General features: G+C 37.0%; 1 protein-coding gene across 4 annotated transcripts in view; it reads right to left on the bottom strand.

The window, feature by feature from the left end:
• LOC150104486 (3 beta-hydroxysteroid dehydrogenase/Delta 5-->4-isomerase type 3-like) overlaps positions 1-22,502 on the bottom strand; it is a 107,024-nt gene that overhangs the window by 18,317 nt on the left and 66,205 nt on the right. For 3 of the 4 annotated variants that reach the window (XM_090395167.1, XM_090395170.1, XM_090395169.1), the window contains exon 4: positions 3,197-3,412. The exons of the other annotated variant lie outside the window; for it this stretch is intronic. In XM_090395167.1, coding sequence (XP_090251293.1) covers positions 3,197-3,412 — 216 coding nt within the window. The remainder of the gene's footprint in view (positions 1-3,196; positions 3,413-22,502) is intronic. 4 annotated transcript variants of the gene reach the window in all.

Raw genomic sequence — 22,502 nt, 5'->3', positions numbered from 1 at the left:
AGGTATTACAATTGCTTTTTTCCATTCTATTGGGGACTACTAGTTGAATAGATTTTATTTAAAAATAGGAGTCTTTCTTTGAACCTTGTTCCTGCATATTTATATAATTCTGAACCTAACTTATCTTCTCCAGGTGGTTTTCTATTTCTTGTTTCTTTCAGGCTGATTTCTAATTCTTCTTTAGTTACTTCATTTTCATTAAATGTTTGCCAGTTATCTTGTTTAAAATATTTATCTGTCCACAATTCTGTATAGAAATCCTTCTAATTCAATTTGGTGTTTACTTTTATGTTTTCTTTAGTATCTGTACTTAAATGTTTCAAAATCTTATATAGATTGGGTCTTATTTTATATAAATCATGTTCTAAATTAGAAACAAATTTGTTCCATGATTCTCTGTCTTTTACTGACTTCTCTTATTTGGAACATACATGGAAATAGTGCAGTATGCCATTAAAAAATGTTTTAAATTGGTTAACTAAATTATTTTATCCTTGAGTGATTTTTTAAAATAGTTAGCTATAAGAAAATGTATAGATAGAAAATTTTTAAAATCTGTGACATTTATTTTTAAGATGCATATCGGTGCACTAATCAAATTTTAGAGGCACGTTAATTGCACTTGGGTATAGGAAAAAAAAATGACACACTAATTGGAGATGCATTAATCAAGGGATTGCTGTATACAACTTATTCTCCTCTTACTACTCCTCAGCTGTGACTTTGCCACATCCCTGCTGCTTTCAGCAGTAAGTAATAATGTCAGTTCTCCTTTCTCCGTATGCTGTGATCCCGAACAACTCCCATTTCTCTGTCCACCTTGCATGGCTTTTAAAAGATTATTATAGTCACCTGACTTAGAATTCAACATATCTTTCTTTCTCCAAGTCCAGACTACATATTCCCTCTCAACAGTGGATCTAGATTCACATTTGTTATAATTGGATCCTCTGATGTCTGGATCAAATCCATAACTCTTGATCCTAGTTTCTTCTCTACTACTTGTTACCTGAGACATTATACTCTCAAGAACTCCAAAAATTCTATTCCATACTTATTACTACTGCAGTTAAAATCTCCCATAATGATCACTCACTTTGCACTTGCTAAATTTATCTGCCTAAACATTTCCTGCTCATCACCCTCTGTGTTCCGTAAGCTATAGCAACAGCGTCCCATTAAATATCATCCTTTTTATTTCCTTTGAAATTCTCTCCTCTGAGAGGACACAACTCATCACCTATTATAAGTAACACCCACCACTCTGTCCTTCCTATCCTACCAAAATATGCTATATCCTTTTACTTCTATTTCTGTATATTTCCCACCAACCATGTTTCAGCAATTCCAATAATCTTCATACAGGCTTAGGTTGTCAATGCCACCTTCATTCCTGTTACTTCTGGTCTTTGCATAAAGAAACATCAATGTACTGTCAGCAAATCTTAGTCTTATATGTTACAAGGCATAACATGAATGCTAAACATTTGGCCAGCAAAGTAATAAGTGAACTAATAAAATCATGGAAGTTAACATTTAACCCTTAATCTTCTCTGGAAGTCTTTATTTAAACCTATTAATCATTATGAATATAAGTTTTAACTATTGCTGCTATAGTATTAGAGTTGACCATTTCATATGTTATTGACCTTTTTAGTTATCTTACACCAGCTACTTAGGTGGCGCTTTTTGGAATTGTCAGTTAGCGTTTAATTTTGAGCTTAATGTACTGAGGATGCCTGTGACACACAGGCGAAAATTATACTAATAAATAATCTTTCTACGTGAGTTTTTTCCGTTATTTATTGTGTACCTATATGTCTACTCACGGTTTACCTCTTTTAAAACTCATTTCATATGTTTATAAAATTACCTAGTTTAGATCTGATACCAAAAAATTAGAAAAATGCATAAAACACTTAAGAGAAATCTGTGGGTCATTTATATAGTGTGTACACATATATTCTTAAAGGTATATCATTATACACTGTTTATAAAGAAGTCAATGGACCCCCTCCCTGTGGGCAATGTGCATTGTGCCATGTAACAAGTAATGTGTTTATAGCTGGTATAATAAATTGGAGGGATATGATGCTCACAAGTCAGTGCAACTGTGTTCAGATGAAATGGCTGTGAGAAGAGAACTGACAGAGTTTGAAAGGAGTATGATGATAGGATGCCATGGTGCAGGCAAATTGTTGACAAATTGGGCCATCTCAAGTCAACAATCAGTGATACCATACTGAGATGAAAGCACAAGGAGTCAACTGAAAGTGCTACCTGCAGTAGATGACTGACCACACTCACTGAAAAAGTGACCATAGGGTGCTACAAAGGATAATATGTAAAAACCGCCATTCGTTGGCCGACACATTGAATTCCGAGTTCTGGGCATCAACTGGAACACGATTATACACAAAAACATTCAGAACAAAAGCTACCATGGAAATCCATGTTTCCATGGTAGCTTTTGTTCTGAATGTCAGAATATTCTGAATATTGCAGTCCTACCATGGAAACATGGGTTTCCATGGCAGGACTGCAATATGCAAGCCCCACATTACTCAAACCAACATGCACCATGTCATCTTGGTGCAAAGAGTATGTACACTGTGACATGTGACAGAGCAATGAATCATGCTACACCCTCTACCGAGCAGATGCATGGGTGTGGATATGGTGGATACCTGGTGACCATCTCTTAACAGATTGTGTAATCCCTACAATGAAATTTGGAGGTGGCAGTATGATGATATGTTCCTGTTTTTCCTGGTTTGGCCCTGGACATCTGATTGTGATGCCCCAAACACTTAATTATGAGAGATATGTGAACATTCTGAACAATGCAATGCTTTTTACTTTTTGGCATTTCTGCAGAATTGATGGTTTGTGAACATGAACATCACACTTGACTGGCCTCTGCAAAGCTCTGATCTCAACCCTAATGAACATCTGTGGGATGAACTGGAGCATTGGGTGAGGTCAAGGGATGTCTGCCCCACAACAGTTTAGGATCTCATTGATCGCTATCATGTGTTTGTGGAAAGAATATCCTGTAAGATTGGTTAAAAGGACATCCCACATCTTATTAACGTGGGTGCTAAGGCTGTTTGTTTCTCATGATATGGTGTCTGTTAACTTTTTTCCAAGCAGTGTGTGTGTGTGTATAAAGATAATTAGTTAAAAGAATGCATACCATCAGCTAGAAGTTTTCCACTTGCTGCCAGAACTAATGATTCTGCTTCACATTTTGCTTTAGAATACTCCCCAAGAACAAATGAATTTGGCAAAGGAGTTGTACTTTCAGTTCCATAAAATATATGCTCTCCTCCAATCACAACACTTGTTGTACTAGCAAATATTAATCTAGAAACATTTTGTTGAATGCAAGCTTCAATTACATTTTTGGTGCCTATAAAGAACAGTAACAAATCATAAATAAAAAGTATACAATAAATGTTTACATACCTTTGAAAAATAAAAGAACTGAAAGATTAAAGTGATAGTAAAGTACACAGAAATGAAATCTTCTTTACTTTGCTGCCATACTGTTGATAGCTACGTCCCGCCCCTCCCCCCCGAAAAACTGGGATATGCTACTCAGCTAAAATTTTTCTTAATGAACTCAATCAAAATTAAAAGCAAAGCATTTCTACAGGCAATACTTTGAAATGTAAGATCTGATTTATGGCAGTAAATATAATTATCATTATTCGTGAGTTTTACTATAAGTTATAAATTGTAATAGTAGCAATAACTGGGCAATGTTACTTGACATGGAAACTGGTGAAAACTATATCCTTGATGTATGGAGTAATTACTTTGAAAAATTGCTAAACAAAACAATCAGTGACAGTACAGTAGTAAAAAAAAAAACACTCAACAGGCATGCAATCAGGAATACATATCATACTTGAAGTAGAAAAAAAAGCCATCAAAAGCCTGAAATGTGGAAAAGCTGCTGGAGTAGATGATATATGACCAGAAATGCTCAAGTATGGAGGTATAAAAGTCTTACAGTGGTTACACTGCATAGTTCAGAAGGACCAGACAGAGGGATGAATTCCAGATAATTGTAGTAGAGCTCTTATAGTACCAATATAAAAAAAGAGAAATAAAACTGAGTGAGAGAATTACAGAGGTATTTCTCTACTGAGTGCTCCTGATAAGATTTATGCAAGTATACTTGAGAAAGGTTGTGGAAGGGAAGCTTGGTGAAAAACAAGCTGGATTCAGGCCAAACAGAGGTTATAGAATTAGATTTTCACTATAAGACAAATAATTGAGAAATCACGGGAATATAACAAGGATCAGTATATAAGTTTTGTAGATCAAGAAAAGGCATATGACAGGGTGCCAAGAGTGAACCTATTCAAAACGCTACATATGGTGTCAATGGGACGTTATATCAAGCAATACTTATTCTTTGAGTTGTAAGTCAGTAGTTAGAATTGAAGGAAGTACAGGAAGATGGTTTGATGTTAAATCTGGTGTCAGACAAGGATGTACATTATCCTCTCTGTTACTCATTATCTATATCGATCACATTATGAAAGAAAGCGATATTAAACCTGATATCAAAATTGGAGATATTAATCTCAGCTCTACTTTATGCAGATGATGTTATACTTCTAAATAAATCTGCTACAAGTCTGCAAGATTCTCTTACTAAATTGAACAACTGTTATAATAGATATGGTATGAAGGTCAGCAATAACAAGACAAAGACAATGAAAATAGGCAGAATCACTGAAAATATCATCTGCATTGTGAATGGAGAACCTATAGAACAAAACATTTCAGCTACTAAGGCATGATTTTTAATGAAGATGGTAAATTAAATATGGAAATAGACAACAGAATAAGCAAAGCTGGTATGGTAGGAAGTCAAATGAATAAATTTATATGGAATAAGATAGAAATTAGTCAAGACAGTGTTCAAACCAATTTGAACACTGACCACAGATATGAAAGTCCTGAGAAAGATTAGGGATGTGAACAGATGACAATATCATATTAAAAATGTAGATATTAGGAAAGAACTTGACATTGTTAGCCTCCAGGAATGTGTTAGCAGAACTAATCTTAGGTGGTATGGTCACTTAAACATAATGGGCGAGGAAAGATTAGTAAAACAAGTGTTCTCTGCCAGGTTGGCAGGAAAAGGACCCAGAGGAAGACCAAGATATAGGTTGATTGATACAGTTAAAAGTGCCTTAAAAGATAGAAATATGAGATCTGATAATGTTGGAGTCTTGACAGGTAACAGATTGATCTGGAGGAAAATTGTAGATAGGAAGTTAGTAATGATGTAAGTTTTGCATGTAGTACTATCATATCCTATACATCCCATGAGAGTACAAGTCAGGAATTTGATGATGATGTTACTCTACCAGCAGTGCATGGTTGTATTTCACTTGAAGGGAAGAAGTAGTTTATTTTTTAGGGCTGCAGGTGTGTATAGTCAAATAACAAAGTACATTAACCAAAATAAATTTAATTGATACCTTAAATATTTTGGCAAAGTTAAATTAAAATGTGCATGCAGACACTACATTAAGTAATGAAGATGAAGCATTTCAAGTGAAAGTTGGCTTAAAATTCTAAATACTGCCTCTAGTATACTGAATTAGGGGTCCTTGGCTGCTTGGCCAAAATACTTCATACTTATTATTCCATAGACCAGAAAAGCTGGCCTGGTTTGCTATATCCACACTCTAACCAAGAGGCTGTGGGTTTGAATCCCACCAAGTGCATGGATGTTTGTGATTGTTCCACTAACCAGTTATCGTATGATCTTTGATGTCTTTGTGCCATAAAAAAATCAAATAAAAAATATCATAGACCAGAAACCACTTAGTTAATAATTTCCAGACCCTTTCCAATCTCTTCATCCCTCAAAACCAGGTGACCAAATTTGTGCACAGTAGTCCATAATGAAATCTGATCAAAGCTTTATACGATGAAATCATAACATCTTTATTTTATGTCTGGGTCCTCTGCAGCACTGCCATAATTTGCTGTCGTGCCCTAATGTTTTAGCAGTCCCTGAAATTCTTGATCCTTCACCATCGGATCCCTTATCTTGTCATATTCCTCTAAGATATCACCACCAGTATATATTCTGTATCCAATCTTTGCTTTCAGAATTTTAAAACCTTATACTTGGGAGCACTGAAATGGCATCTCCTAATCACCTGTTGTTCAGCCAGTCTTTTCAAGACCTCTTGTAAAGCTACAATATCTGCCCTATTCTGCGGTTCTTCCCAACTTTGCATATGCAATTATCAGCATATATCACCATATCTCATTTTTCTACTATCATTACTATACAAGTTAAACAGCAACTGTCCCAAAACAGACCTTTGGAGCACATTAGTGGCTTTATTTCCTAGGGTGTCACTCATCTATACACAACTTGCTGATATACCCAACAGACAGCTAATCTCCATTCCAGAGCACTAATCTACTATATAACCTCATCTGTCCCAGTTTAATTATCAGCTTGTCATGTGGCAATCTACTGAAGGTCTTTGCAAGATCTAAATATTTCACTGTGGTATGTCTCTTCTTTGTCCAATGCATGTCACCGTGTTGTATTAAGTAAGTAGATTGCTAAAACATGATCTTCCTTTAACAAGCTCATGCTGTCCATTAAAGAGAATTTTCAACCCAGTTCTGAATGTTGGCCCTCACTATCCTCTCTATCACTTTAATCACAAATCCAGACAAACAGTAATTCAAAGCCTTAGTCCTATCACCTCCCTTATGAAGTGGAACAATTTTGTCCTCTTTCCACTCCTTTGGAACTTGGCTCAGTCTAAGATTCATGTTAAAAATATATGCCAAATACTGTTGTTAACATATCATCAACTGCTACAGTCTTATTCATGTGAAGTTTATTCAATTCCTCATATACCTCCTGCTCACTCACCAACAGTGGCCCATTCCTAATGCATTCAACTTCTGCATGAAGTCATATTCACAAGAACGAAATACCTTTTTCAATTGCTCAATTAATATCTCATCCATATCCTCTGCAGTGGTTATAATTTTACCATTTTTACTAACTACTATCAATCCTCCTTTCTTCTGCTGGCCACATGCCAAAAGAATTCCCTAGGATTCCCCCCCACCCCCTTAACTAACTGTTGCTCAAACTGCACTTTTGCTATACATAAAAAGCAAGTAATCTTTTTCACCTGCTTTTTTTACTCCTCTAAAGCTGAAGTAAATAGTGCTATCTCCAAAGTTGGGGATAGTGTTAGGATCATCAAACATAAAAAAAGGACTCAGAAAACCACCTAGAGAGTCAGTGGATTTAACTGGGATGTAAACAACTGCAAATTTACCTAAAAATTTACCATAAATGTCTCCAAACTGGAGTTTACAGATCTTCAGAAACATTTTAATAACACCAATGTGTTGAAATCAGATAAAAGAAATTTGGATGCAGATAAATATTCATTAAGTTAGATAGGGCTAAATGGCCTCGCCTACTCCCATATACGGGAATAAAAAGGCGCTAGCTGATTTTTTTTTTTTTTTTTTTAGCTGATAAATATTCATCCAAAATGAAAAACCTACTTAATTATTCCAGTACTTATTGGACTCTGACCCAACATGACATGTCCACAACAAGACTAATAGTCTAAACAAAGGCCCCTCATCAGCTGGCTCAAAAAAACTATACACGTTCTAAGAATTTATGGCGCTCCAAATTGCACCAAAGAAGATGTATCTCTATGGTATATTGTCGATGCTACAGACTCATCCATATTCTAATCTTGCCAAGAGGTAATAGCTCCATATAAATGAAAAATGGATATCTATGTTAAAAAAAAAGGTTACATTTCACTGATTAAAAAAAAAAAAAAAAAAAAAAAAAAAAAAAAGATTATTAATGGAAACTTTGGACCTTCTGGTATAGATATCCTAAATCTATTCACTAATATTCCTAGAGAAGAAATCATGGCTTTGTTGTTAGAACTATTCCTGCATTATATAATCATATTATTCAGACAATACAGTTTTGAAAAAAATATTACAAATGAAAGGATTAGCAGTAGGCGCACCACTTTCTCCCTTCTAGCAAACTTAATGATACAGTCCTGGATAGCTACTATTTTAAACCAAAAATATACCTTTACTATGCTGACAATATAGAAACATCATCAAATTCCTGCCATGTACCCTCAAGGGGTGTACAGGACATGATAGTACTACATGAAAAATTTACATCATCACTAATTTCTTATCTACAATTATCCTCGAAATCAGTTTGTTATTTGTCAAGACTCCAACATTATCAGATCTTATATTTCTATCGTCTAAGGCACTTTGTACCGTATCAATCCACCTATATCTTGGTCTTCCTCTGGGTCGTTTTGCTGCCAACCTGGCAGAGAACACTTGTTTTGCTAATCTTTCCTCGCCCATTCTGTTTAGGTGACCATACCACCCGAGATTAGCTCTGCTAACGCATTCCTGGATGCTGACTATGTCAAGTTCTTTACTAATATCCTCGTTTTTAATATGATATTGCCATTGATGCCATCTGTTCATGCCTATAATCTTTCTCAGGACTCTCATATCTGCAGTCTTTGGTCAAGTCTTTTACTTCTGACCCAGCTCTCAGATCCATAAGTTAAAACTGGTTTGAACACTGTCTTGTATACAGCTAATTTAGTGTTCTGACTAATTTCTCTCTTATTCCATATGAATTTATTCAATTGACTTCCTACCATACCAACTTTATTGATTCTGTTGTCCATTTCCATATTTAATTTACCATCTTCACTAAAAATCGTGCCCAAGTAGCTGAAATGTTTTACTTGCTCCACAGATTCTCCGTTCACAACGCAGTTGATAATTTCAATGATTCTGCTTATTTTCATTGTCTTTGTCTTTTTATTGCTGACCTTCATACCATATCTATTACAACAGTTATTCAATTTAGTCAGGGAATCTTGCAAACTTGTAGCGGATTTATTCAGAAGTATAACATTGTCCGCATAAAGCAAAGAGCTGACATTAACATCTCCAATTGTGATATCATGTTTAATACCACTTTCCTTCATAATATGATCCATATAGATAATGAATAACAGAGGGGATGATGTACATCCTTGTCTCACACCAGAATTAACATTAAACTATCTTCCTGTACATCCTTCAATTCTAACTGCCGACTTACAACTCAAATACAGACTTAGTATTGCTTGATATTATGCCCCATTGACACCATATAACTGTAGGGTATTGAATAGCTTCAGTCTTGGCACCTTGTCATATGCCTTTTCCAGATTGACAAAACTTAAATACAGATCTTTGTTATATTCCCATGCTTTCTCAACTATTTGTCGTAAAGTGAAGATCTGATCCTGACAGCCTCTATTTGGCCTGAATCCAGCTTGTTCTTCAACAGACTTTTCTTCCACAATTCTTCTCAACCGTTTCTCAAGTATACTTGCATAAATTTTGCCAGGAACACTCAGTAGGGAAATACCTCTAATTCTCACATTCAGTTTTATTTCCCTTTATATATATATGGGTAATATGACCGCTCTACTCCAATCATCGGGAAACAGTCCCACTGTCCAGGCTTTCTGAACTGTGCAGTGCAGCCACTGTAAGACTTTTATACCACCATACTTCAGCATTTCTGGTCAAATATCATCTACTCCTGCTGCCTTTCCACATTTCAAGCCTTTGATGGATTTTTCTACCAGAAGTATGGGTATGTTATTCCTGACTGTATGCCTGTTGAGTGTTTTTTACCACTGTGCTTCATTTAGCAATTTTTCGAAGTAATTACTCCATACTTCAAGGATATCTTTTTCTCCCGTTTTCATGTCACCTTTACCATCCCTAACTCCTTTTACAGCACTCTTTCCTTCATTTCTAAGCTTCTTCAACAACCTCCAGAATATTTCGCCACCTTCTTGATATTTATTTTCTATGTTCTTGCCAAAGTCCTCCCATGACATTTGTTTAGCTAGTTTAACACAGTGTTTAGCTTTCTTACATTTGTCTCTGTATTCTGTAAGAGTAAAAGCTGACTTATTTGCCAGGAACTTTTGATATGCTTTCTTCTTTTCCTTCACTGCCTCTTTAACTTCCTGTGTCCACCATGGAGTTCTGATTTTTCTATTTTCCTTGCAGACAACCTCACCACATGCTTCTCTGTCTGAATGAATCACTGTTTTCTTCAGGACTTGCCACTGAATCTCCAAGGTTTGTTTGCTGTTATCAAACTCTTTCATTTTTTCTTAAATAATCTTTGTGTATTTTAGTCTACAGTTCACATCTGAGAGCTGCTCAACTTTTATTTGCTTTAAAACTTTCTTAAATATTATTCTTTTCAATATGAAATTCAATTTTATCCTGCTCAAGATTAAATAGTGATCACTTCCAATTTCAAATCCTCTGTACACTCTGGTCTTGCACCAGGGAGAAAACATCACTATCAACAATAACATAGTCAATGAGACTTTTCTTATTTCTTGCCTCTTCTCTCCATGTGAATTTGTGCACATTTTTATGTTGGAACATGGTGTTAGTAATAACCAGTCCATGTTCTGAGCAGAAATCCAACAGGTATTTGCCATTATTATTAGCTGTGCTTTTTTCTCCAAATTTTCCCAAAATATTTTTATATTTCTGACAATCATTTCCTACTCTGCTATTTAGATTCCCAACAAGGACCAACTTTTCCTTTTTCATTGTCAGTTGCTTTCTCTAAGGCCTCAAAAAATTCCTCCACTTCTACCTTAGTAGAACCTTCTGTGGGACCATAAGCACAAATAAGTGTCATTGTCCAATTCCCCATTGTCGTATTTGCCCACCTCATTCTACTTGAGACTGCCTGCCATTCAAAAAGATTAGCCTCGTATTTAGTGTTGAATACTATGGCTACTCCTTCTTTTCCTTGATTGTCATTGCCTGAATATAACATTTTGTATTTATTGCTCAGAAAGATCTCACCAGCTTTTGTCTTTTTTGTTTCAGTCACCTCTATTATGTCGATCTGGTACTTATCTAATTCCTCAGCTAGCTCCATTTCTTTGTCATTCAGGCTTCTTATGTTGATAGTACCAATCTTTAACTCTGGTGATGTTGAGTTGGGGTGTGTTTTCAGATTATAGAAACAAATAAAAGAATTTGAGAATGTAGGATGTGTATAAGATCAAAAACATTGAATGTAGAATGTTACTCACTCTATATTGTTTTACAAACTTCCGTCTACAACTGGGAAACAACAGGTTCCTTATGTTTACAGATATCCAAGCAAAATAAACTCACTTATTCTGAATAAATAATCTAATACATACTGTAAGATGTTCTATGCAACATGTCATTATCATTCAACACAAAACTTAAGTCTTAAAAATCCTATACAGCATCTCTAGTAGCACGGAGAAGAGAAATCTGTATTACCCTGTTTCAAAACTTTCTAAAGAAAGAATGACAACGATCATCCTCTAGCAGTCTCTTAAAGAAATCTCCAATAACCAGAAAAACCTAAACTATAGAGAACCTTATATCCAGCATGTAACAGAAACCTTCACATCTTGAAATATTGCAAAGTAACCTCTGCAAGATTTCTATATCCTCTGAAATCTCCTCTTAAAAACCAGATGTCTACAAATCCATTATTAATGTGGTAAAACAGACTGATTCAAGAGAAATCTATATGTCAGAATGTATCACAAATGATTGGAAAGAAACAAAACAAATCTAGACCAGCCTTGCATATGACAAATGAAAATCATCAAGTAGTACTTTGGCAACAAACAGAAATGCCCTATTCTGACTGCAATGATTTTGTTTGGAAATTCAACGATGCTTAGGAAATGTTACACATCCCCACCCAATGTAATGAAAAACCCACAAATTATCTTAAGAATTATCGGGTCTATTCCTTGTTCATCAAAAATCTCAAACACAATATGGGACATGACATGCACAAGAGGTACTATTAGACATAACAGTACCTCTTGTGTATGATTTTACCATGTCTTAATTGAAGAACTATTGATTCCTTTACAACAAATTCCAGGATGACAAAAAACAGAGTAAACCTCTGTTTTTTTTGTTGTCCTGAATTAATTTATCATAATTCTCCTGAAGAAGTGCAGTACGAAGTATGCAAAACTAGTCAAGATTCTGCTCTTAAAGTTTACTGTCAAAATAATCTTTATACCATAAAAGGCAAAATGTGCCGGAGATGTTGAAAAGTTTAGAAAGGAAAGAATGAATACTGTAAAAGGAATGAGATATGATAATGGTGAAATAAAAACTTAACTTACCTTCAGTTTCTATTTCTGGATGTTTAAAGTAATTACTCTGGATGATTTATTAGATAAGCAGCAAGAGAACAGTGGAAGAAAATGTTCAACAGGAATGCAATCCGAGTAGGCATTTGAGTCTCAGAGTATTTGCATTGCATATCCAAAGGGTAAGCCTATCTCCATATCAAGATAAAGATGCCTTCCTGTGGTGTGGCCTACTTCCACAAAAGGGGACTCTGGTGAACCCCCAGCAAGTATGCTCCAAAAGGATACCTTCCTAGTTGGAGGAAATGATAACTAGATCCACTAGCTGATAAACGATCTTCAGCGCTCAGTGAAATACAATCACCTTTATTGGAGACCTGAAGTGGCAAATACCATGTTTGGTCTCCAGAGCAGGAATTATTACAGTTTCTGTTCCCCCTGCCCTTCTCCATGCAGTGCAAGTGATAAATACAGATTGTTTGCCATGTCCTTCAAGGGTATGTCTAAACACACTTAAGACACACAAATACTCCCCCCCCCCACCCTCTGTTTTGAAGATACAGCAACAAAAATGATGGTGCTGCAGGCTGGCTACCAAATTGTGCACGTTACTGACTAGTTTAGATTCGTGCACAACTGTGGATGGCAGGATATATTTGCCGGGTGAACCTGCAAATATATCCTCTGCCACATATTCTGTCATATGTGTTGAGGGAGTTTGTGAAGTGGTATGTGAGAGGCACTGTTGAGGCCACATTATGGCAAGAAGACTGGTCACTTTGTATGAATGTCCAAAAAATAAATAGTTGAATGCTAAGAGAAATGTGTAATAAAATATTCCTAGTGTAAATTTTTCTAAGGAGAAACATGATAACATGTAGTTTTCTATATGTGTTTCTAGGTATATATTTAAATGTAACAAATAGATGAGAAAAAAAGAAGCAAAATGACTTCCTTATCTTTACATGTCAAGGTTCATTTCAGCATTGTAATTATTCTTTGAGTTGCATTTTCAATATGGTCCTTGAACTTGAACTACAACTTCCTGTCTACTAACACTGCAAGATCCCTAGCATAATCCCACCAATATAATACAACATTGGATATCTAATCCCACTGAAGTGCATGACTTTACATTTACTAACATTGAAATGACAGCTTTTCTCACATGCCTGCAATTTCAGCCTATTCAAATCAACCAGATAACCCTACCTATCTTTGCATCATCAGCAAGTAGCCGTATGTTGAATATCAAATCCTTCCCAATGTCATTAATGTACAGATTGAATAACAATGGACCAAGGACTGATATCTTAGTGGCACCCCCCACTGGTTACCTTAAATCTTGCAGACTCAGATCCCACGTATACCACTTTTCATATCTGTTAGTCAGCCATCCCCTTATCCATGCCAATATTTGATAATCCAATGCTATATTCTCCAATTTATGCAATGGAGCAAGTTGATCACACTTGACCTTCCCTTAGTATATCCATGCAGGAGGTTTTTCCTCCCGTAAGAGGGCAAACTGATCTTGAGAACATAACGCTTCTACAGACATAGAATAAACCGGGAGGCACAGGACTAACCACCTTATCCTCATATAACGATTACAGTTATAAGAAATAGAAACTCTCGACACAGTAAAAGTAAAAGAGGGAAAGATTAAGAAGACGATCAATGTATTATTTATTTAGATTTTCATACAGTGAAAGTAATATTTTATTGATCGGTGAGTTTCCTAATTTCTGTTTCATCTTAATAAGGTATAAATATACTACAGGTTCTTTTGATGGAATATTAATATTTACAAAACTGGAATAGGGTAGTTTAGGGAGAAAGGGCACCATATTTAAAAACATTTATTGTACGAACCGTTCACCATTTTTCTGTGCACTTACACACTCATCCACATTATATATATATATATATATATATATATATATAGTATATGCACATTTTATCTGAACTAATTCAGAAGACGAGGTGTTTCAATTACTGAATATATTTTGAAAATGACTCCACATAGGAAAGTAATGGATATGGATTTCTAAATAACTTAGGGAATTGAAACAACGTAGATCCGAATATAAATTAAATTATATTTTAATAGATATTTCCGATATTTCGGCAATGTCACATTGCCATTTTCTAAAGGAACTTACAAAAAGGTCCGCACGGTTAGCCTAGTGGCTATGCGCTTCACAACCATATGCCTGGGGAAGGAGTGTCCTAGGTTCGATTCCCGTCGTTGACGTGAGGAGCTGAAGGATCTTCCTCAGCCATAGCCAAGTTACCCAGTCTTGGGCGTGGACAGCAGGGTTTTTTCCCCAGTTTATTCTGGGGTTTTTCATCCCGCAAAGCAGGCAAACTGGCCTTGAGAACTCAACACTGCAGGCCATAGGATACACCTGGGCATAAGGCTGACCACCTTATCCTGTAAATGGAATGAGGTCCGATGATCAATGGACCCTCGACACCGCAAGGTAAAAGAGGGTATAAGGATGATGATGATGATGACTTACAAAAAGGCAGGTGCACACAGGCAATAACAATACAGTAACTGAGAATGAAGATTTGAAGCTATCGTTCTCCTAGAAGTCCTGATGGTGCCCTCTGGCGGGCTAAGTAGGCGTTCTTGGCCGTTGGGCTGAAGGTCTGCTGATGTATGCCTCCCAAATTTGGGGCAGTCGCATACAACCAAATTTGTTGAGGTTTGGAGAGTTTCTTAGGGCAGAGGCTGATTCCATAAATAATCTTTCGAATTTATATTTGCTCCGGTGTATTATTGTTGCTTTCTTCCACCGTATTCTGTGGCGAGTATCCAGAGCATGGTCTGCAAGACCAGAATGGCTATACTTGTAAAACCGGATGTAGTCCTTGTGTTCAGAAATTCTGATATTCGCTGTCCTGCCTGTTTGGCCAAAGTACGACAGTTTACAACTGCAAGGGACCTGGTATACACCAGGTAGGTCTAGGGGAAGTGGTTGGTCTTTGGTAGAGCGGATAAGGGATGCCAATTTTCTGTAAGGCCTGTAACAGGAGGTGAGGTCATGTTTTTTTAGAATTTTGGTAATTTTTTCTGAGGTGCCTCGGATGTAGGGAATGGTGATCTTCATTCTCAAATCTTCATTCTCAGTTACTGTATTGTTATTGCCTGTGTGCACCTGCCTTTTTGTAAGTTCCTTTAGAAAATGGCAATGTGACATTGCCGAAATATTGGAAATATCTATTAAAATATAATTTAATTTATATTCGGATCTACGTTGTTTCAATTCCCTAAGTTATTTAGAAATGCATAACCAACGTATAAGCCTGTCTACGATAATGGATATGGATCCAGATGTTAATCGAAGAATGCTTGTTTCCCAAGGTCTAGAGCACATATGGGCAACCCCCGGATCCGGCCCTAATCTATTTCAGCGAAGTTTGTTTGATTCATGGTGGGAGAAAACATGGTGTGTTCTACTAACTCACATTAAGCTGACTTGCACAAAGCACACTATGTTTTCTCCAACCAAGGTCTCTTTCTCACTTTGGCTAGTGGTGTGTGTGAACATGTTACAACGTGTCAGTTCGGTACTTGCATTGGTGTTGTGCTTTGTTCAGTGCCTGCATTGATGTTATGTTCTGTTCAGTGCCTGCGTTGATGTTGTGTTCTGTTCAGTGCATGCGGTGTAGAAGACAGTTTTGTTTGACATTTCTGAATATCGCTTATAAATTTGGGACAATGTCAGGGGTTATTGCAAAAAAAAGAAAAGTAGATGCAGAGAATCGTCAATTTCAAGACAACTGGACGGAGGATTATTTTATTCTGAATAAAGATTTGCCTGTATGTTTGCTGTGCAACGAATCCGTATCCCTCAACAAAGAATACAACTTGAAGAGAACAATTTACTTTGAGACATGCGGATCATCCAAAAATTGATGGACAACTACGAAAAGATGAAATACAGAAGTTGAAGAACTTGGATACCCAGCAGCAAATGTTCAGCAAGCAAAGAACGCTGCACCACAGCACTGTCAAAGCCAGCTTTTTGGTAAGCGAAAAAATTGCTAAGCATTCTAAGTCATTTGGTGAAGGAGAATTTATCAAAGAATGTCTGCTGGATGTTGCAAGTATAATATGTCCTGAAAAGAAAAAAGACTTTGAGAATATTCGTTTGTCGAGACATACTGTTGCTCGACGGATAGAAATTATGGCTGATGATATCAAAAAAAGTTTAAAAGAGAAGACTGCTAGATGAGGAAGCATTTTTAATTGCTCTGGATGACAGCACTGATGCCGCCGATACAGCACAACTAGCAATATTTATTCGAGGAGTTGATGCGGATTTCAACATCACAGAAGAATTATTGCCGTTAAAAGGAACAACTACCGGTGAAGATATATTTGAAACAGTTAACACAGTCTTCGAGAGATTTGGGCTTAAATGGAGTTTCACTATCTGGCATATGCACTGATGGAGCCCTTACAATGGTTGGTGCACAGAAGGGATTTATTAGAATAGTTCATGAAAGAGCAATAGAAGTACAGATCCATCTGGAAAATTTAACAAATTTTCACTGCATTATCCACCAACAAACTCTGTGTGCAAAATCAATTAAATTCACAAATGTTATGGAAGTTGTAGTAGCCAGTATTAACTTTATTAAGTCACGTGCACTTAATCACCACCAATTTAAGGAGTATTTGGCAGACCTATTTTCGGATTATGAAGATGTGTCTTATTATTGTGAAGTGAGGTGGTTAAGTAAAGGTAAAATGTTAAAATGATTTTATGATCTGAGACAAGACATTGCAGATTTATGGACATAAAAGGAAACACAATTAACCAAGTAAAAGATGATGAGTGGGTGTGTGATTTAGCATTCTTTATAGATGTCACCGGATACCTAAACGAACTGAATCTTGAATTGCAAAAACAAGGACAATTGGTTCATGAACTGCATGGACATGTCAAAACCTTTTGTAATAAACTAAGATTGTTGGAAAGTCAGATAAGATCTAAAAATTGTTATCATTTTCCTACTCTAGCAACTCATAAAAATATCTCTTATAATTGTTATGGAGATGAACCAAAGGCACTAATAGAGCAATTTGATACAAGGTTTGCCGACTTCAAAAACAAAGACTCCACATTCGTTTTATTTTCTCGTCCGATGGATGATGATGTAAATAATGTGCTAGAAAACTTAGATGGAACTTATTGAGCTTCAGGTGGATTTAGTGCTAAAATCACAATTTAACAACATTGCTTTGATGAATTTTTATAAATTTTATTTGGTGGAAGAAAAATATACAAATTTATGCGCCTTTTCAAGAAAAATCATTTGCCTTTTCGGCAGCACATATATATGTGTGTGAACAGTTTTCTTCAAGGATGAAATATAATAAATCAAACATTCAGACAAGAATAATGGACGAATACCTTGAAAATTCTATGCGATTATCCTTAAGTAAATTAACGTCAATATTGATAGTTTCGTAGTTGAAGTACAAGGCCAATTTTCACATTAAATTGTTATGTCGTTCATTATATTATAAAATTTATATAGCGCTTTATACCAAAGCATTATATTATAAATAAATGAAATATGAAGTAGCAACTTGTTTTGATTCATTTAATATTAATTTATTTTATTTAATAATTTGGTCCGGCCCTTGACTCGGAGACAGAATGATAATTTGGCCCCCGAACTAGGAAAGGTTGCCCATGCCTGGTCTAGAGAGTCATTTTGCTTGTTATCGTAGAATTTATGCTGATAGGAAAAACTAAAATCTTCAAACGATTCTTGATAACTTTGTTTGATAAAAAAAATTGCAGTAACTAATGTAGGTACAAGCATTTATTAAACATTTACTTTCTTTCATTTTTTTATCTTTCCTAAAAGAGTACCATATGAGACGAATTATTAATACAGTAATCGATCATAGACGAATTGTACTTCTTACCATTGATTATTATATTTGATTAACACGATTTTGATATATGTGGTAACATCGAGGGATTAATTAACCACGTTAATCGAGAGATACCTGTATTCCTATTTCTATTGTTATTCTTCAACCCAAACTGATGACATTTTATGAGATATAAAATGAAATATCTGTTAATGCAAGTTATAAATTAGTATTTCGTTATGGCATGCATCTCTTGTGTAAATCCTGTAAGGATATCACTAAATCTGTCCACAGTGTGCTCTATTTGCTTCCATTTAAGCCTAAATGGCACTGTTTGAAACACACAGGCATGTTGACAGTGTTATAATAACAGTTTCCAATATTTTTGTAGTTTGAGGTAGGCATGCTTATTTGAGAGAGAGAAAAAAGATATTAGGGAGCTGGAAACTAACATATTCTAAAAATAGCATCTTTGAAATTTAAATCTATCTCTATGATAAATTATATATTTAGTTTAATCCTTTATCCGAGTGTAAGCATACAAAGTTTGCACCTGAAGTATCTTCAGGACTGGAGCAACTCATAGCAAAGGTGGATAAAGCTTCACATCACTTGCCTTAGTATTCCATAATGCAAAGCACATCTCTTTGCAGACATGTATAATGCTATGCATTATGGGAAGTGTCACTACCCAGACCGGTATGGACTTTATTGAGGTCTTCAGTGGGAGCCAGACCCAGAGGTGATACCAAGGTTAAAGCAATGCAAAAGTCATATGTCAAAAGTCTTATCCCGTGTTAAACGGGGTTGGCGTTCCCATCTTTAATCTTCTTCTTCTTCTTCCAGATTCTCCAGTCCAAGGCATCTTCCCGACTCCATCCTTTCTCCCTAAGATCCTCTGCCACCTTATCCCTCCATCTGAGTTTGGACCTGTCTCTATTCCTCCTTCCCTCCACCTCCATACGCTCCACTCGTTTACCAACATACTCCTCACTCCTCTCTACATGACCGAACCACCTCAGCCTGCTTTCTTGTACCTTCTTACCGATCGGTCCCACCTTGATCGTCCCTCCGATGTAGTCATTCCTTATCCTGTCCTTTGTCACACCACTCATTCACCTCAACATCCGCATCTCTGCCACCTCCATCTTCCTCTCCTATGCCTTTATTATAGGCCACGTCTCCGCGCCATGGAGCATCGCTGGCATCACCACCATCTTATACAGCTTTCCTTTCCTTTCATCTTACAACTCACTCTCTTGTCGCACAAGACCCCGCTCATCTTCCTCCAGTTCATCCATCCGCATGTTATTCGGTGCTGTATTTCCTCATCCAGGTCACCATTCCTCTAAATGACCGACCCAAGGTACTTGAATTTCTTCCCTGAAGTTAACCTTTCACCCTGGAATTGTATGATCATATCCTCGTCACTCCCCATTGACATATATTTGGTCTTTACCCAGTTAATTTTCATGCCTCTCTCCTCCAATACCTTTCTCCACTCTTCTAGGGTCTTTTCAAGCTTCTCTCGGGATGATTCGCAGAGAACAATATCATCGGCAAACATCATGCTCCCTGGCGCCTCCTTCTTGACGTCCTCCACTAGTACATCCATGACCAGATCAAAGAGGTAGGGGCTCAGAATTGATCCCTGATGGAGCCCTACGACAATGGGGAACCCCTCTATCATGCCGACACTAGACTTGACCTGAGTTTTCGTTCCCTCATACATCTCCTTCACCAACCTCACATACTTTTCCAACACCCCCTTCTTCTCACACACCTTCATACCTCCTGGCTGGCCACTCTGTCGTATGCCTTTTCCAGGTCTATAAACACCATATGTAGCTCTGCCTGCATCTCCCTATATTTCTCAATCAATCGCCTTAGCACAAATATTGCATCCGTTGTCCCTCTTCCTAGCATAAATCCAAACTGCTCCTCACCAATTTTTGTTTCCCGCTGTATCCTTCCTTCAATTACTCTTTCCCGTATCTTCAACGTGTGTGACATCAGCTTGATCCCTCTATAGTTGCCACAATCTTAAACATCTCCTTTTCCCTTGTAGATTGGGATGAGAATGCTTTTCCTCCATTCCTCTGGAATCTTTTCCTGTTGGGCTATTTTCATCAGTCCCATAACATGTCCACGCCCTCGCTGCCCAAGCTTCTCCAGGTATCTTGTCCGCTCCCACAGCCTCTCCATTCTTCGTTTTTCTCAGTGCACCGATCCTTCGTTTGCTTCTCCATCCTTACACCTCTCTCTTGGATTCTCCTCATTTAGTAGATTACGAAAATATTCTTCCCATCTTCCTCTGATTTTGTCCTCCTCTTGTAGCACTACTCCTGTGGTATCCTTTATCTGCTTAACTGATGTTATGTCTTTCGAGGCCTTATCTCTAGCTTTCGCTATTCTCAACTCACCACCGTTTCTCTTTAGTACTTCGTAAACCTCTTCAACTGCCCTCGCCTTTGCCACAGCTCTCTTTGCACTTTTATTGGCTAATCTATATACCTCCTTGTCGGCTCTGGTTCCAGTCATGTCTCTTTTTTTTTGCCTATTTCTTTTCCCTGATCTCCAACTGCATCTCCTCATTCCACCACCATGCCTCCTTATCCTCGGGCGGCCCCTTTCCTGATGTTATACTGAGCACCTCTTCTCCAATTTTTCTAATATTCCGACTATTTACGTTCCACCATTCTTCCACATCCTCTGGTAACTTCCTTCCAATACCTATTCTTTAAACTCATTCCTTGGACCTTCCTCTTCCAATTTCCACCACTTTATTTTCCTATCTTTCAGCCACTTTCGTCTATTCTTCTTTTCCCCTTTTATATCACCGTCTACCACAACCAACCTCTGCTGAGCCACTACACTTTCTCCGTTAATCACTTTACAGTTTTTCACCTCCTTCAGATGTTTCCTTCTGCACATAATATAGTCAATCTGACTCATCCTATCCCTGCTCTTATAAGTTATCAGGTATCCAACTCCCATCTTAAGCCGTGTGTTAGCTATAGCCAGGTCGAAGGCCACAGCATGCTCTACAATTCTTTTACCACTACTCCAACCCATGTGCACCCTTCCTTCACCACTTCGTCACCTTCCTACATGCCCATTCAGGTCTGCTCTGACGATGACTCTCTCACCATCAGGGATTCCCATTACTACCCGGTCTAGTTCTCTCCAGAATGTCTCTTTCTCCTCCTCATCACAACCTACTTGTGGAGCATCTCCACACACTATCACAGCCACGCTTCCAATCTGAAGTTTAACACTCATAATCCGATCGTTCTTCCGGCACACCTCGCAGACTCCACCCTTCAGCTCCTTGTTGATGATGATTCCAACTCCGTTTTTTCCATTCTCATTCACCCCCGCTGTAAAACAGTTTATATCCTTCCGCCAGCTCCTTTGCCCTTCCACCTTGTCTCTTGCACTCACAAGATCTTTAGCTTCCTTCTTCTCATGTGTCATGAATTGCTTCAACCTCGGTATGACCTCTGCATCAGGCTCCCATTGAAGAGACCTCAATAAAGGTTGAAACCAGTCTGGGTAGTGATCCCTCCCATAATGCATAGGCATTATACATGTCTGCAAGGAGATGTGCTTTGCATTATGGGATACTAAGGCAAGGGATGTGAAGCTTTATCCACCTTTGCTACGAGTTTCCCCTGTCCTGAAGATACTTCAGGTGCAAACTTTGTTTCCTTACACTTGGATAAAGGATTAAATTAAATATATCATTTATCGTCTAACCAAGTGAAAAAAAAACTTCCAACTGTCTGTATGAGTGAGCATTTCAATGAATACAATGATCTACTAAATAGAGCAGGATCATGACATTCAATGTAAACAATTTAGTTTATTTTTTCTAGTAGGTACTGAACATATTTTTTTATGTGTGGGATGCTGGCATTTCTTCCAGTTTGAATGAATTAGGCTCATTTGCAAGAACAGGGGATCCTGTAGATGGCAGGAAGTGATGGAGAAGGTCTTTTGTTGAGTGGACAAGGGTATCTAATCTTTGCTAAGGTTTGAAGGAGAGTCAAGTGTTATCATTTAAGAACTAGTGCTACTTTTTGTAAGGTGCCTCATATACATATTTCTATATGATGCACAGATTTGTATAAGGAGGATGCAGAAACATTCAACAAATCACTAATGATGGCCTCTATACTTTTTTTTAGAAAAGTATATGAATTATTTATTTACAAATAAATTATAAATTATGACACTTTCTTTGAAAAGTTATTCACTCTCTTTAACAAAACTCCTTCTTCTTCAGAAGATAACAGAGATGAAGCATAGTTCCATGT

Source organism: Typopeltis vanoorti, chromosome 7 (assembly GCF_054136105.1).
Source record: "Typopeltis vanoorti isolate ZY-2024b chromosome 7, IOZ_Tvanoo_1.0, whole genome shotgun sequence".
Classification (NCBI taxonomy): Eukaryota; Metazoa; Arthropoda; class Arachnida; order Uropygi; family Thelyphonidae; genus Typopeltis; species Typopeltis vanoorti.
This window is presented reverse-complemented; position numbering and strand designations above follow the sequence as displayed.